General features: G+C 41.1%; 2 protein-coding genes across 4 annotated transcripts; one reads left to right on the forward strand and one right to left on the reverse strand.

Moving 5' to 3' along the window:
• Positions 1-884: 884 nt before the first annotated feature.
• On the forward strand, positions 885-16,189 carry LOC147171681 (acyltransferase PGAP2-like). 2 transcript variants are annotated; one of them, XM_086080403.1, is made up of 8 exons: positions 885-5,483; positions 10,278-10,411; positions 11,203-11,725; positions 13,305-13,478; positions 14,471-14,720; positions 14,798-14,904; positions 15,095-15,191; positions 15,567-16,189. In XM_086080403.1, the coding sequence occupies exons 4-8, from the start codon at positions 13,326-13,328 to the stop codon at positions 15,680-15,682; spliced, it is 723 nt and encodes a 240-aa protein (XP_085936529.1). In that variant the 5' UTR covers positions 885-5,483; positions 10,278-10,411; positions 11,203-11,725; positions 13,305-13,325; the 3' UTR covers positions 15,683-16,189. The 2 variants fall into 2 exon arrangements, with proteins under 2 accessions (XP_085936529.1, XP_085936528.1); XM_086080402.1 differs by having other exon boundaries at positions 889-5,483; positions 15,095-15,203.
• Positions 2,412-11,218, reverse strand: LOC147171682 (neuronal acetylcholine receptor subunit alpha-10-like). 2 transcript variants are annotated; one of them, XM_086080401.1, is made up of 5 exons: positions 10,993-11,218; positions 8,473-8,591; positions 7,198-7,352; positions 5,028-5,560; positions 2,412-3,781 (listed from the first exon to the last, which is right to left on the reverse strand). In XM_086080401.1, the coding sequence occupies exons 1-5, from the start codon at positions 11,087-11,089 to the stop codon at positions 3,129-3,131; spliced, it is 1,557 nt and encodes a 518-aa protein (XP_085936527.1). In that variant the 5' UTR covers positions 11,090-11,218; the 3' UTR covers positions 2,412-3,128. The 2 variants fall into 2 exon arrangements, with proteins under 2 accessions (XP_085936527.1, XP_085936525.1); XM_086080399.1 differs by having other exon boundaries at positions 8,446-8,591.
• Positions 16,190-16,856: the final 667 nt, after the last annotated feature.

Consider the following 16,856-nt stretch of genomic DNA (forward strand, 5'->3'; position numbering starts at 1 on the left):
GCTGGCAATGTAACTTCGACTTAAGTTGTATTTCCCCGTTAAAAGTCGATATTTACATCAAAATACTTTGTACAATCATTTAAAAAAAAACATATTTGCGCAACCCGGAAGAGCCGCAACCAATATTTCGTGTTTCCGCACGGACATTCATTGCTGACGGACGGCAGAGCCGAGCTAATTCAAACTTAAACGCGCCTGATGGTCAGCCGACCGTTGCTGGAAGTAACAACACCGCAACTTTAAATAACTTTAAAATGTCGTGAAATTAACGAAAAAGAAGGTGCTACGGACGAGGTGTGGGCGCCGTAAAGTTGAAACGACGTAGGTCGCGTGCGACGTAACTCGAGGACTCCCTGTATACTTAAAGGGGACCTTAAACATTTCTTGACTATAATATAATATAATATAATATAATATGTTATATATGACCTCACTATTCTAAACATGACATGAGTTTTGAAGCAAAATCCAGCCGTTTTTACCCATCTCAGGGGGCGGCCATTTTGCCACTTGTTGACTGAAGGTGACATCACAGTTGCTCAGGCAAGGACCAATCACAACTCACCTGTTTTCTGAGCTGAGCTGTGATTGGTTGTTAAATTAAGACCTTAGCAGCTGTGATGTCATTTTTACGACAGCAAGTGGTAAAATGGCTGCCTTCTAAAAAAAGTGCTAGATTGTGTTGCTTAACTCGTATTCCACTAATGCAATATTACCCAACCCAGAATACCATATTTAGACTAGTGGGGCTGCATAGGACATATTATTGTCAATATATATATATATATATATATATATATATTATTGTCAATATATATATATATATATATATATATATATATATATATATATATATATATATATGTATATATATTTATTTATTTTTTTTGGTTGACCTCATCTTAAAGGTGGTTGTAGTAGCCGGTGGTGTGGCGGCGAGGTGGTGCGCTTTTAATTTCCCGTCTGTGGCCAGTACCCAGCCACAACTGTTCTCAAGCCAGAAAAAAAAATGGATGGGGGTAGTGTCAGGCATGGCATTTTTTTGTAAAACCTAAGGATGTTCAATGTCGATTTTTCATCAAATCGCCACAGTGTAGCGCTAAATACTGGCAAGGAGGCCTTACTGGACGCCAGCTTTTTTGCCTTGAGTATCGGTTTCCAGTATTGGCAGCCTTCATGAGTACTTTATATCTTGAAATAAGGCATCAGCACTCAGTTGGCAGTTTTTACTGGTCCAATAGTAAAAACGGAGTGACTTGTATGGCGTATGCCAAGACTGGTACAAAACATGACAAACCAAAACCAAGATAAGATCAATTTCTTTTCTCTTGACAAAAGTAATGAGAATATTTTGTCGAAGTATCGAGAAGGACGCAGTACCTGAAAATTCTCGAAGTACTGAGCGTCAGGAATACAATGACAACACTTTGCTATTTTACGACAATTGAAGTCCTACCTTCACATTAATAACAATTAGTGTCAAATTGTGATTGACATGTACTTGACTCACGTTTTGAATACTGGCTGCTATTTGGGTTGCCTTATTCAACAGCTGTGCATTTCTAAATCAAACACATTAAACATGTGTTTAGTTAGAAGTTTATTTATTTATAGTTAGTTTTATAGTTGAATGTGGAAAATCTGTATTTGCAAAGACTAATTAGTATTAGAGCCGATCAGCTTGAGGGACTCATTACCGTCAAAACACCTTATTATTAATGAGCTCCTTTGGGAGCGATGCAAATATTGTTATTGTTATTAACTGCCTGGCATGGTAATTACTCCCCAAAGGCTTCGTTTAAACCTCGGGTAGCTAATGAAGATGCTATTTGTTAGCGAAGAGTCTTTAATGACTCCCTCAAGGTGACCACTTGTTTGTTTTGTAAAGCAAACATCTTACATGTTTATTAGCCTGGAGGAAAACAAAAGACATTTTAAAAACACGTATGAAACCTCTTAAACTAATGAGAATGTATTTGACGCATTCATATGACTAAATTCAGACTCAGTACTATACATAATTAACATTACGTCACATTTACGATGAAAGTAGCTAACAATGCAAACTGTACCGTACATTTAGTCATCAAAAATCCATCAAATGTGGACTGTAGAGGTTTTTTGTTTATACCTCTGGTCATATTTAGCGCTAATTAAATCAATGAAAGTGGTCACGTAGAGTCCTTGGGAACTAAATGGCCACAATGGGGGCAGTTAGGGCCTTTGGAAAAGACTAATTGTGTCACCTGTGAGACCCACTATGGACATGACAGATCCGGAGTGGTCCCGTTAATTGATTTGATAGCCACGGGCTACACGTCCTTTGGCGCCAACGCAGACCCTGAGATTGAGGTAAACGCTAGAAAGCGCTTGTGTTTATTTGTATTCCTCAGAACAAGAACACTCGGAAATGATTTTTATTTATTTATTTGTCACTTTTTGAAGGCGATACAATGGTTTAAAATCTCGAGGGAAGCCAAACCCTTCCTTCGTTTTTGCTGTAGACGGCAAACATTAGGGTTTGACAATCAAAATATGAATATGAGACCACATCAACATTTCAGCTTTTACTTGAGGTTATTAACATCTGAATCGGATACACCACATGGAAGATTTGGCGCCTTTTTGTTAGAAGGTAAGAAGACTGGGAAATGTGTCCAATGGCACCATGAAAGTGTGCCTGAAAGGCACAATGAGCATAATTTCAGGGAACAAATAATAATAGAGTTTATGATGTAAAAGGAGGTACTGCTGTATGGTCGGACCAAAACTGCCCAAATTTAAAATGAATAAAAGTGACAATAAAAACTGATGTAAAAAAAAAAATAGAATTCAAAAATTAAATATAAAATAAATATAAATTGAATTAAATATCAATCAATAAATAAAAACGCTTTATTTATTTCATGCTGCAGACGCTCTGTCAGGTCGAAATATTATTCAAATGAGGGGGCGGTTCTAAGCGTGTCTTGGGTTGGGCTCCGCCATTGCAAGCAATTTTATTTTTAATTTTGCCGTTTTTGGACCTCCATACTGCTATATATGTTCCGTTCACCGGCAACAACATTTGGTGCACTTGTAATGCACTGTTGTCGAGCACGACTCCCCAAAACAAATGAGCGATGGTGTCAGATGGCTTTGCCCATGATGAGAAGACTCAAGAAGAAGACCATGATGAAGAACAACCACATGAAGAAACGGTCCAGTACCTTGGCCACCTTCTTCCACTCGCCGGTCCTCTTTTGAGTGGCCCTCTGTTCCCTGTAGCAGTTGGCGATGTACTCCACATTAGGCAACAGCAGAAGCCTCTCGTCACAAGGGGCTTCACGGGACCCCCCCGTCTCGCTCACGCCGCCTTTCCGGCATCTCCTCGCACCGCTCGAGTCTTCGTAGTCCATGCTGACAAAGGCGCCGTTCTTCCAGGAGCTGTAGCGATTGGTGGGGTTCATCCCCATCGGCCCGTCCAAGTCTGGTCTTTCCTCTGCGGCGACGGGGACAATTGCCTCCAGTCCGATGGTCCGATCGTCCCTGTAGGCCCCCGCCAAGCCGTTCGTGTTGCGGTTCTTCAACAGTGGAGGTTCCGGCTTCTCCGACTGGGGAGCCATGCAGTTGTCCCCGACCTCGTAAACAAAGCACATTCGGGCCATGTACTGCAGTATGATCTTTTTGGCCCACTTGGGGACGGGTTTGGCGTCCGGGCCGCAGTGGTGAATGTTCATGATGAAAATGGTCAAAGCGGTGGAGGCGGTGATCATGGTCATGGTGGCGATGTAGTACTTTCCTGTCAGTGAGAGATCATTTCACATTGGTTAGTTCTGGTTGGTAATTGCACTGAGGTAAACCCTGAACCTAAACCCCAATTTGAGTTTGACTCTGGTGCGAGAACTTTCGAGATGTTTGAATGTTGTTCTCTCTGATTCTGAGGGCTCTCCATGGTAACTTCTTCCTAACAGTCCCAAAAATATGTATGTAGGTTCAGACAACTAAATTAGGGCCCGAGCAGTGAAATTTGTATTTTATAGTGTATTGTGCAATTTCAAAATAAAACTCACTAGCGCCCCCCAGAAATATTTAATGAAGCAACCCCTGTTGTACGTTGCAAGATTATATGCTCCAAAAAATCCCAAACTTCACATGTATGTTTATAGTCATGACCTGAAGATATCTAAAAAAAAATTTTTTAAAAGAACTTTACCTTTAACTTGATCCTCTTTGTAAGTGTGTTAACTAAGTAATTTATGATTATTATTATTTATTTATTATTTTACATTAAACCCCTCAAAATGTTCACTGGCATCAGACCTATCCATACATATGTACTTTTTGTTTTGTATGCTCTCTATGGACAATAAAAGCAATATTGTGCTATGAGTAAAACTAACGCTGATATATTTGATACAATGATGTATTCACATACTTTAAAAAAGAAAAAAAAAGGCCAATCAAGGCAACTCATTGCCATATTTTTTTTTTTAAACAACGCTGATTTATGAGGGTCTTATCATTAACCAAAACTCATTGAGCTTTACACATTCATCAAACCTGGCAAACAAAAAAATTAAATGTAAAGGTTTATCATGCCATTTTCAAAAAAATTCTACAATAAATGTGCCAGTACCCCGAAGTGGCTCGGGCGCCGAGGGCCCTTTTATAGCTGCTCGCAGCTCTAGTTATTATTGTCTTGCCACAGTGATTCCGATTTTTAAGTCTCTTGATCTGTTCAGATTTTTTAAATATATTTTTTGATGCCGGTGTGGTCTTCCTGATGCAACTTTCCCCTTTATCCGGAGTTTGGTTCGGGGATTTCCAGTGTCTGGGTGTTGGGACACAGGACAAGAAGTAGCTGAAAAGCAGGAATGCAACCCACTCGACCGCCATGTATGTTGGATGTATTGAAGAGGTACTAAGTGTGAAAGGCTATGAGCCATATGCTTTAGTTCAGCTTGGAGGAATGGAAGGATGCATCAGGTCATAGTGACAACACAACGTAACCTTGTACGCATGACATATTTATCTCGAACCCTTACCAATGAGTGGTACATTCTCCGATGGTGGCATAATCTCTGCGACCAGCAGTTGGAAGACCGTCAGCGCCAGCATCACGGTGACGCCCAAAGACACCTTTTCTCCAGAGTCTGCAGGCAGGTAGAAGCCCAGCGGAGCCAGGAACGAGATCATCACGCAAGGTATCAGCAGGTTGAAGACGTAGAAGGACGCCCTCCGTTTGAGTTTCAGAGTGTAGGTGATGTCGGGGTAAGGCTCGGCGCAGCAGCCGTACAAAATGATGTTCCTTTTGGCCGGCATACCCAAGACTTCCCACTCCACATTGTCCACCAGGTCGGCCAGGTCGGCGCTCTCCGTGGCGTTCAGGATGTCCAGCTGGTTGCCGTTGTAGGTCCACGATCCGTAGGTCAACCTGCACTGCTGCGCGTCAAAGGGAAAGAAGGACACGTCCACCTTGCAGGAGCTCTTGGTGATCGCCGGTGAGTCCCACATGATCTGGCCGTCGTGGCGGATCACAACGTTGGTGTCCATGGGGCCCGTGAAGTGGTCGTCGGCACTGAAAGGCAGAAAAGCTTTGCATGGAGAAGTGGATTGGAGTTATTGAATTCATGAGTAATGCGCCAGAACCGGGGTGGGCACACTCGGTCCTGCAGATTTGGGATGTTTCCCTTCTCCAACACAGCTGATAATATGATCAGCTCGTCAGCAAGCTCTGCATAAGCCTGGTATTGATCCTGTTGATTGGAATCAGCTTGTGTTGGAAGAGGGAAACCTCCAAAATTTGCTGGACTCCGGCCCTTCGAGGACCAAGTTTTCCCACCACCGCGCTACAACTCGGGTCCTAAATTAGAAGTTCAGGGTTGGGGAATCCAAGTCCAGAGAGAACAAACCGTGAAACAGTTTGACTTTAGTCACAGGTGCTTCTTTCTACTCAACAGGCGCTTCTGCTCGTTTACCTGCCAGTTAATTAGAAGCACCTGTGGCCAAAGCCAATCTGTGGCAGGGTTTTTACTTTCTGTTCCTGAATGCCCCAACCCTGTCATGAGAAGTTGGAGGTCAACTTCCAGTCCAGGATAACCGGAAATCCTCTGAATGTTGTGGAGGTTTAAAATAAGACGACCATTGTCCAAACGTTGCTGGTTCAAGTAAAAGCATTGAACAGTTTAACTTATTTGCTCCCAAGAACGTATAAAATGTTCTATTTTAAATATTGCCATGATCCCCAAAATTTTTTTATATGTTTTTTTATGTTTATGCTAGAGCATACAGGCTTTGATGCAGCCACTGACATGAAGAGGTCACTTAAAGCAATGGTAGTTATGACAAAAAACGGCCAGCAGGTGGCAGCAGAGTATAAGAGCTCAACCAGGGCCATGTTGCAAAAAACTCTTTTCCCCAGTGTTTTCAACAGATTTGTGAATAATAATGATGATATATATTCTAATGCTAATTGCAGCAAAATGCAGCAATATATACTTTTTTTCCCGATGAAAGAAGAGAATCGAATCTTTCTTTTGATAGGTTCCATGTTTTTATAGCAATAGAACACAATATTCTGTGGGCCTCGCAAAATCTGTCAAAATCCAGTAAAACAGCCGGGAGCGAAGGGGGTTGCTTCAGTGAAAAAGGCTGGGAGTGAATGAGTTAAGTAAGACTACCGTAAAGGTTCACCAAAAGTTGTGCAGGTTAAAATATGAGGCCTGAAATTTCCCAAAAGTTGTGCAGGTTGAAGTAAAAGACTACTGTGAAAAGCTGCACAAGTTTAAATAAGTATTAACTCAACTAAATGCTGTGCAGGTTCAAATAAAACTAGCTTTTAAGTCCAGCAAAAACTGTGCAGGTATATGCAAGACTACCGTAAGGAGCCCAAAAATTGTAAAATAAGAATTCACCAAAAAAAAAACTGAAAAGACACAAGAACGGCCTCTGAGGGACACGTCCACAGTTTGTTGCGCTCGTTCCCCAGTTTGCATCTGTGTTTTATGTCTTTCCAGTAAGACAAAGATGAGGCGAGTTAAGTCTCAAGAAAAAAGTGTCCCATTGTCAACTTTGTCTATTTCCCGGTGCATAAGAAACAGACATCGAGGTCTGCACACTCCCATGAATAACGTCTTCAAGGAATGTCCAGCTTGTGTCGTTTCACGTCTAAACCGAATGTTCTTACAACGGTAACTCGACACCATTCCGACCTACTTGTTATATAGGACAATATCGGGTCTCCATACATAACTGCTAGGTATGCGGATGGTATCGAGGCCGTCGTAGTCGTCCTTAATCCATTTGAGATGCGCGTCGAGCCACACTTGTCGTATCCACAAATAGGCCGTCAGTATTTGGTTTCGCTCATCCTGGAAAACATCCAGCGTTTTCATGAATTGCTTTCGAATGTAGCACAATACACTAAAATAGAAGTGCCGTAAATCCCACTTGGTAAAATTAGGCCGATGAAAAAAATGATGCAAAATTGCACTGGCTAAAGTAAAGTAAGGCTTTCACAAATCCCTTGAAATTCGCAGAGGTTAAAAAAAAGACTACGGCAAATAGCCCAAAAGTTGCCCTCCGTAAAACAATGTGTAAAATCTCCCAAAGGTTTAACAGGTCAAAATGAAGACTTACCATAATAATAATAATAATAATAAGCAAGATAGGCTTAAGTACAACTACTTTAAATCCTCCAAATTTTGTACATTTTACAGCAAGAATACTGTCAAAATTGGGTTTTGATAGTATTCTTGCTGTAAAATGTACAAATTAAATGTATTCTGGCTAAAATTTAAATATGTACCATGAACCTGCCAAATGTTGCGCAGTTTAAATTATGACCACTGTAAAAAAAAAAAGTTGTGCAGTTAAAACTAAGAATACAGTAAATCCTCTAGTCTAACTCACCCTCCATTGTAATCTCGTATTGCCCCGCTTGCGTGGGTTAAAATACAATGACTGCAAATCCCTAACAGTTGAGCATAGAAAACCCAAAAAATATTATAAATCCCCCAAAAATTCAGCAGGTTAAAATGTGACTCCGAGAATTTCTTCAAAAGTTGCACAGGCTAAATTAAGATGACCGTAAATCGCCCCAAAAGTTGTGCATGTGAAATACGAACGGCATAAATGTCATGAAATCATGATTTAAAAAAGATTTTCTAAGCGGTTTCCTTCATAACATTGCCACACACAATCACAATACTCTAAAAAAAAAAAAAGAGGATGTCCTGAATAAGAAATCATTATACACATGATACTGTTTATTATTATTACCATATCTGACTTATTGTGTGGAAATGTGGGGAAGCGCATATAAAACAAATACCGACCCGGTTTTCAAACTGCAAAAAAAGAGCCATAAGAATAATTAATCAATCAAAATATGCAGAACCAACACATTCACTATTTATTCAATGCGATACCAACAACCAAATCCTCATGATTAAAGTGTTTTACCATGTCGATGATTTGCGAGAGCGTCACCTGCAGGGTGACGTTGAGGATGGCGTCGGTGTCCTCCACCGGCCTCAGAGCGCTCGTGTAGTTGTCGAACAGGTCATTGAGGAGCTTCTGTGCAAATCTGCTGTGGGCGCATTGGAAGACTGCGGGCATGGAAGAGCGCAGGATAACGCGGAATGAGGAACAACCCCACAATTTCTGTGGAAGAACTTCATTCGTCCCATGAAGTCCCAAAATGTCCCCTTTTTATTTCCCATTTGGTTCCGTAATGTCCTTCACTATTGTGTCTCATCCAGTTCTATTCAGTCCCATACCATCTACTTTTTCATTCTATACGTTAATAAATGGGGTTGGGGGGTGCAAGATGCATCAGGCCTTGATTTGATGTATGTTAAAGCAACCTTTGAAAAGCTAGTACTTAACTACGTAGCGAGGTGACAGCACAAATGGCAGCTATCTAGTTAGCGTTATTAGTTAGCTGAATGCTAATATTAGTTGCTAGCAGCTAGCTAGTTGTTTTTTAGGACTTTGGCCACAATAACACTCTCATGAATAACGTCTTCAAGGAATGTCCGTCAAGACATGTCTTCCTCATTGTGTCTGAGCATGTCCAATTATGTAGAATTTTTGCCCCAAAAATGTCCCTTCATCATGTCTCATTTTGTCCCAATGTGGGGGAGGGAAAACGGTGCAAGTTGCATCAGGCCTTGATTTGGTGTATGTTAAAACAACCTTTGAAAAACTACGTAGCTAGATGACAGCACAAATGGCAGCTATCTAGTTAGCGTTATTAGTTAGCTTAATGCTAATATTAGTTGCTATCAGCTAGCTAGTTGTTTTTTTAGGACTTTGGCCACAATAACACTCTCATAAATAACGTCTTCAAGGAATGTCCGTCAAGACACGACGTCTTCCTCATTGTGTCTGAGCATGTTCAATTATGTAGCATTTTTGCCCCAATAATGTCCCTTCATCATGTCTCATTTTGTCCCAATGTGGGGGAGGGAAAACGGTGCAAGTTGCATCAGGCCTTGATTTGGTGTATGTTAAAACAACCTTTGAAAAGCTAGTACTTAACTACGTACAGCATAAAAATGGCAGCTATCTAGTTAGCGTTATTAGTTAGCTGAATGCTAATATTAGTTGCTACCAGCTAGCTAGTTGTTTTTTTAGGACTTTGGCCACAATAACACTCTCATGAATAACGTCTTCAAGGAATGTCCGTCAAGACACGACGTCTTCCTCATTGTGTCTGAGCATGTCCAATTATGTAGCATTTTTGCCCCTATAATGTCCCTTCATTATGTCTCATTTTGTCCCAATGTGGGGGAGGGAAAGCGGTGCAAGTTGCATCAGGCCTTGATTTGGTGTATGTTAAAGCAACCTTTGAAAAACGAGTACTTAACTACGTAGCGAGGTGACAGCACATATGGCAGTTAGCGTTACTAGTTAGCCCAATGCTAATATTACAACTAGTTTTTGTTTTTAACACTTGCATGGTCAGTTTTCAGTTCACTTCCTGCTTGGTCAAAGTTTTAATGGTATCAAAATGTACAGTATTTGACTTACTTTCACACTTGTCCGACACAAATGTAAAAAAAATAAATAAATAAAGGTTTTATGATCACATGATAGACCAGAGGTGGGACTTTTAAATGTTAATTTTCAGTCGAATCGAGCAAGTCCAAAGTTATTGTGGAAAGTGCTAAAATTGGCGACTTTGGTTTTGACTGGAGTTCTCCACCTCTAGGGTTCATCTTAGAACAGGCGATTCCGACTTTTATTTCCTGACACTGTATTTGTACTTGTCACTTTTTGCTGCGATTTAGTGAATCGGGTGGTTCAGACGTGGCAGATGGTGGGCTGAGGCCTCATCAGGATGGATTGTCCCTCGCCGTGACGGCTTTGCGAGGAGATCATGATCCAATTCTGCTATTAAAAACCCGCGCTCACATTTATTGACGTAAGTGTAAAATGTTTTACACCAACACATTTGGGTTGTTGACTGTTATTTGATACAAGTAGACCGTGTGTTAGCTGGAGGCGGATTAAAACATTTGGATTCTGGTGCCAGATGTTTCGTGATGCAGCAAAAGCCTACATAGCAGGTTACACAGTGACACACACACACACACACACACAAGGATTACGATGGCAGTGGAATCCCAAACATCTGGCTGCCGCAATTGCATGGAAGACAATCAGCATCCACAAAGTACAAATTGTACATGAAGCAACCATTTTATAGACCCGCAGCACCTGTAGGTCGGACAGACCAGCCCTGTGATGAAGTGGGAGTGTGCGCACACATCACTGCAAATTGCTATTTTAAATAGTTGAATTATTAAATGACTAAAAATAGCAGTTTGTGAACCTAACACATTAAAAAAAACTACACTTTTTGAAAATGAATTTTGAGTGCATGTTCTTGTAACAGAAATCTTTTTCCAAGCTATCAAAAACAATTGGCAAAATCACCTATCAGTTGCAGACTTATAAAATAAAAACGAGACTCCGCGCACAAAATAAAAATAAAAATCTTACCTGGCAGCACTGAGACACATACAAACAAGCACAAGAAACATTTCATTTGCCATCGTTTCATGCTGTTATAAGTGGTCGACACTAAATCCACGGCCATTTCAAGTACAGTATTCCAGACACACCATAATTAAATAATCATGTAATGGCAAAAGCAAAAATAAGCACGCTGTGTGTGCAATGCTATGTCCTTGTTGACTGTGTGTGGACCAGGGAAGCCTGGGGAGGCGGAGCATCACACCGAGTACGTCATTACACGTCCGGGGTTTTTCCCGCTCCAGCACCACGGAGAGCGCCATCGGGCCGTGATCGCCGCCTCCCGTTAGAAGAGTGGATTGCTGCAGCATGGAGACCGCTGTCAAGGCACGAGCTGTGACCCCTGCACGATCTGTGACGCGCATCCGCAGAAGATCGGCCATCTTGGATCGCTAACTACGGCAACTACATAGGTCAACACGCAAATGAAACAGACATTGACAACTTACAGGATCCAAAGTTACTTAGTTACTTTAAAATTCATCAAGAAAATCTATTTTTGTAAATATAGTTTTACGATTGCGCAAGATCGTGCAGGCATATGAAGGTATTTTGTTCTAGTGTGGTTGCCGTAGTTAGCGTGTGTGTTTGTGTGCGCGCCTGCATCCACGCTGCGCGTGCACGTCGCTCACTTTGTGCCACTAATCTCCCGCGCCGCAGCAGGCTGACCTCTCCATCTCCGTGAGTCTCAGTCTCATCAGTGAGTAACATGTTATTGTGTGTCGACATGTTTTAGGCCCTGCATGGGCGCCATCGACGCAACATCTCCACTTAGTCATTTCATTGGGTACCCCCGCCAAGCTGTAAAATGATGCTTGGCGTAGACGATTGATCCCTCACATCCGGGCATTTCTGATATTTCAGCAATGTAAAGGCTTCCTTCACAAGATGTAAACAAAACGGCCTGTTGTATTGCTTTCTCCTAGCATACATACCAAGCAGATTGTTATAATAGGCAAACGACATTTCGTCACATTTTGAAATCAAAAGAATCCTCACAAATCAAATTGCAACGTTTCACAGTTCTAGTCTGAAGTCAATGCCTTGTTTTTGACGAGATATTGTGGTTATGATCAGGCGGAGTGTTCATATCGCTGTCGTTGAGCCGAAACTTCGCGTGTCAACATTTTGTTCTTCTTTTTTCACAAATCTCTACTATTGGTCAGTCCACACGTGCATTTGGGTTGTTTTTTGTACAAATTATTTAACAATCTAAAGTGTGTCTCTGTGACGATGCAATGTTGACGGTCTCTTGAAAAGTGATTCGATTACGAGATTTACGTCACACACATCATACATTATGGTACGGTACTGTAGTTCCTTTCTCTGCCACAACCCCGCCTGGCAGCACCGCGCCATTTGCGCAATTTCTCTACCTCAATGTCCTTTGCTCCACGGCACAGGAGCCATGGCACACGCACTCTTCATACACCAAATATTATAAATACATTAAAAATAATATTGAAATATAATAAATTATATTATTTAATTCATGCACTATATTTTTTATATTTATATATATTATTTATGATTATTTTCGTATATATTATGTATACATTATATTTATATGTTTTAGATTTTTCACTATCATTTTTATTTTTAAATGGTTTTTTTTTTTTTTTTAATCATAAAATTTTAACTTTAAAGCTGCAAAAAGTAAGCTTTTGATTTGACCATTTATGACGGAAATGTCTTCTAATTAGTAGATTAACACCTTAGCTGTTCACAATGGGTCCTCCTGCAAGCCTCTGGCCAATAGTTTTCAGACTGGATTCGGGTTCAATTTTCCTGCGCCCTGTCTGCAGATGTGATGTAATGTGCACGGTGTGTATGGGAAGAAGTGTATGTGCAGTTTCATTTTTCGTCAGCAGTAGCGATTCAAAATGGAATATTCTACGTTCAGTAGCTTTAAATGTAATGTGATTCGACTTACAAGCAACCTCTCATAACCCATCGTTCGTAAGTTGAGGACCTATCACAATATTGCCGTTATCGTTACATCCCTACTCGAAATTGGGAGCATGAAATTGTCCAGAATCTTTGAACTGCTATGCTAATGAGTTAAACACGAGTTCCAATAGAGGATACGCGAAATAAATGCATTGAAGACAAATTTACTTGCCGAGTTGTTATCTTAGCAATGAGATTGGGGGTTGCTTCCTCTTGTGTTGGTTTTACGCACGCTTTTCCCACCCAAAGGGTTCACACTAATTCCCATTCTTGCTCAGCAGCGTTGTAGTGTGCGCTTCCTTTCAGTCTTCTTTCGCTTTGGGTTGCAGGATCAGCAAGTGGGAAGTAAGATGATTTCGGGCCACGAGAGGCCTCTGGTCATCCGCGTGTCGTTCAGGGCGTGCGCCCTGGGCATCGTCTGCCTTCCGCTGCTGGGCCTCGTCAGCTGCGTCCTCATCTCGTCCTTCTTTCACTTCGAGGACTCCACCAGAACACACTGCCAGGTTGGACGGGAACTCGTCCTGCGTCACCGTATTTGTCACGTTAGTTTGGGTTCTTCCTAAAGTTGGTTCAGGGAAATTATTGTTAGTAATGACAATTTAAAAAAAATATATTAGTAACATCATGTACATGTCAAATAGTTTGTATGCGTTCTAATAAAAAATGGTCAAATAAGATATTTCACTTATTAAATCTTTTGTAAAATATAAAATTAAGAAAAACATTTGTGAAATAACATTTTACTTGGAAATGAGCCTTTATCGGATCTTCTGCTACATATTTATTGAAGACAAGGCAGGAAACAAAATATGACCGAAATTGTCAATTTTTCAATTTCCAATATTTATATATTTTGAAAGTAAAACGGGAGACAGCAACACTGCCTCTCTCCCGGACGGACGGACATTTCCTCACATCTCAACTTGATAAACGTACATTCTTGTCAAGCTAAAATTTAAAATGCATTATTGTAAATGGAAAAAAATGAAATAAAACAAAAATGCTTTTGTAACGTTTATAAAACTTAACACTAATTATGGCGAAAATGTCATCAAACTAATTGTAACAGCTGTTGAAGTCTACCTGTACTTTTATGTTTCGCCACTAGGAGGAGCTGTTTCTCTAATGACAGAGCCATTGATAGAGTTTGGCCAACTCGTTTCAGCAGGGTAACAAGATGGCGTCCATAAGTCATGTGACCAGCTGGTCACATGACTTATGGACGCCATCTTGTTACCCTGCCGAAAGACCACAGTAAACATCTGTGCAAAGAACTCTGCCGGCATACTAAAACTAATACAAATTAAACTAGAATGACACATAAAAAAAATTAATTAAAACTGAAAAAAATCAATTGAAAGCAATAAAAGCTAACTACTGAAAAATCCCACACTATTATTGTAACCCCGATGCAGACCCAAGACAAGAAAAGCCGCATGTAAATGGCGGCTATATTTGCGTGGCTCATTTTGCCCTCCTGGCCAAATGTTGTCAGGTTCCCAACTACCTGCCGTCCGTCAGCGCTTCCATCAGCCTGAGCCCCGAGCGCCACATCTGGCGCCTCTGCGTGGGCCTGCACTCGGCGCCCCGCTTGCTGGTGGCCTTCACCTACTTCAAGTTCTACAAGTTGTGCTTCGCCGCCCGCCCGCCCGAGAGCTCGCTGGCCTACATTAGCCTGGCCTTCTCCATCTTCGAGAACCTCGGCCTGCTGCTGCTCACCTACGTGTCGTCCAGCGAGACCGACTGTGAGTACTCGAGTACTCTGCAAATGTTTGAAGGTGTGCCCTTAAATCGCAAGCGTGACCTTCCCTTTCCGTTTTAGTCGTCCACACGAACGGTTTCATCCTCTTCATTCTCAGCTCCTTCGTCTACATGCTCGTAACGTGTCATCTGTGGAAGGCCATCAAGAAGTATTCATTGAATCCCGAGGTCAGCCGCTCGCCACTGCGCATGTTTCGTTTCGCGAGCACGCCTGTAAATAAGACAGCCGTGTACAGTGTTGCGCTGTGTACAAACTCGGGGCATTCTGATCCAAGTGCAAACATTTGGATTCAATACTCGCTTTTCCACGCACGCTCAACTCTGATGATGAGAATATTTTCTTCTTCATGATTCCCAGGATGCCAAATCCCATCACTGGAAGGTGCGTTTGCTGATCCTCAACTTGTGCTTCTGCGCCTGCGCTGGATTCTTCTACATCAAACATAACTTGTACTGTGAGTCAGGGAGTAAGTTTGACATCAGTATATCATACATACAGTATTTGTTCTAGGTGGTAAATATCACACAATAATGTTTATGTCAAAATACAAAAAAAAACATAAAACTGCTTTTCTTTTGTTTAACAGGAAAATAACTGAAAATGAACATAAATTGCTATATTATCAATAAAGAGAATAAGGCAGACTTATTTTTTAAGATTCTATTCAGACTTCATTATTTTCGGCCTAGGAGAGTGCAACATCTTTTAAAACCATTTGTTAATTTATTTTATAATTTCAGTAAAAAAACAAACAAACAGGTGATTTTTTTTCATTTTGTGATGACCGTTTATGTCACTTGCCCTCATGTGGCCATTTTCGCCCCCCCAGGTTACACACTCTTTGCCCTGTTCGAGTATATGATCGTCTTCTCCAACATGGCATTCCACCTGACGGCCGCGTGGGACTTCAAGAGCCGCGAGGTGATGGTTATTTCCTGCTCCTAGGAGAGAGATTTTTGACCAGAGACCCCACCTCCCACGGACACAGGAAGACAACACCCCCCCCCCCCCCCCCCCACGTGTAAAGAGACAACAAAGTCGACGCACTGAGGTTAGAGGACGGATGGCAATGCCAGCATGCCAAGATGCTTAAACGTTCCGCATCCCAGCTGCTTGTGTTGCTTACATGGGCACAGACCCACAGTGGTCTCGTCAAATATCAACAGCTGATTTGACGTACTCGCAGTATGCCAAAGTGACAGTTCTTGGAGTACGATAAAAAAAATATATATATATATATTGCAGAGCAGCAAGCACAATGTTATTTATTGTGAAGTGTACTCGAGCTGCAATGAATGTAATAAACACCAATTGGATAACTTGGATTCTGTTCACTTTAAAAAGGAAAGAAAATATTTATACTTTTTAATTCCTAAAAATACAGTTTGTTTTGTGTTTAAAGGAAATAATTGTGCTATAATGTAATTTGTTATATGTTTAAGTTGCAGACCAAAACATTTATAATATTATAAACATTTATTATATATCGAAATTCAAAATCTAACCTGCTTTGAAGGACTTTTATTAATTTAAATATTTTTTAATTTTATTTTATTTTTAAGACACAAATACAGCCGAGTGCAGCGGGTGAGTTTTGACGGCTGGAGGAGAAACTACGCCTACCGCAGGTCATATTGAGAACTGCATGAAATAATCCATCACGTATGTTGCTAAAATAAATAAATTCATTAGAAATTCGAGTTCTTCGATTTGAGTTATACCAGGTGAATGAGTAAAAATGTAAATTAATGAGGGGGAAATAGAAAGGAAAACCTGTACACCTAGTTTGTGAAAGAAAGTTATTTGCCTGCAAAACGATACGCTTGAGCGAACGCCCCGCCCTGGCGCCCTGTGGCCGAGGGTAACAACATGGCGGCTCCGACAAACACGGACCATTTGAAACGTAACACTTTGTGTACAACTCAATTTCTTCACGGACAATGTGGACATGAAACAAGACGCAACCGCAAGCAATTTCTCTTTTATCTTTTGAATAAAGAACACCAAGAGGAGGAGGGGTCGTTGTATTGTAGCCCGTTTTGTATTGGCTTCAGCGTGGCTGGAGGAGTCCACATAGAGGAGGGGCTTAAACGGGCTGCCACATAACGTAACGTTCTGT

This window comes from Leptonotus elevatus, chromosome 7 (assembly GCF_054856555.1).
Source record: "Leptonotus elevatus isolate MCC_2025b chromosome 7, RoL_Lele_1.0, whole genome shotgun sequence".
NCBI classification, from domain to species: Eukaryota; Metazoa; Chordata; class Actinopteri; order Syngnathiformes; family Syngnathidae; genus Leptonotus; species Leptonotus elevatus.

Coding starts and splice junctions, on each gene's coding strand:
- LOC147171682 (XM_086080399.1), bottom strand. CDS start 11,089: ATGGCCGTGGATTTAGTGTCGACCACTTATAACAGCATGAAACGATGG. Junction 7,353..8,445: donor TCTCGCAAATCATCGACATG/GTAAAACACTTT, acceptor GATGTTTTCCAG/GATGAGCGAAACCAAATACT. Junction 5,561..7,197: donor GATATTGTCCTATATAACAA/GTAGGTCGGAAT, acceptor TCTGCCTTTCAG/TGCCGACGACCACTTCACGG.
- LOC147171681 (XM_086080402.1), top strand. CDS start 13,326: ATGATTTCGGGCCACGAGAGGCCTCTGGTCATCCGCGTGTCGTTCAGG. Junction 14,721..14,797: donor GTCGTCCAGCGAGACCGACT/GTGAGTACTCGA, acceptor TTTCCGTTTTAG/TCGTCCACACGAACGGTTTC. Junction 14,905..15,094: donor AGTATTCATTGAATCCCGAG/GTCAGCCGCTCG, acceptor CATGATTCCCAG/GATGCCAAATCCCATCACTG.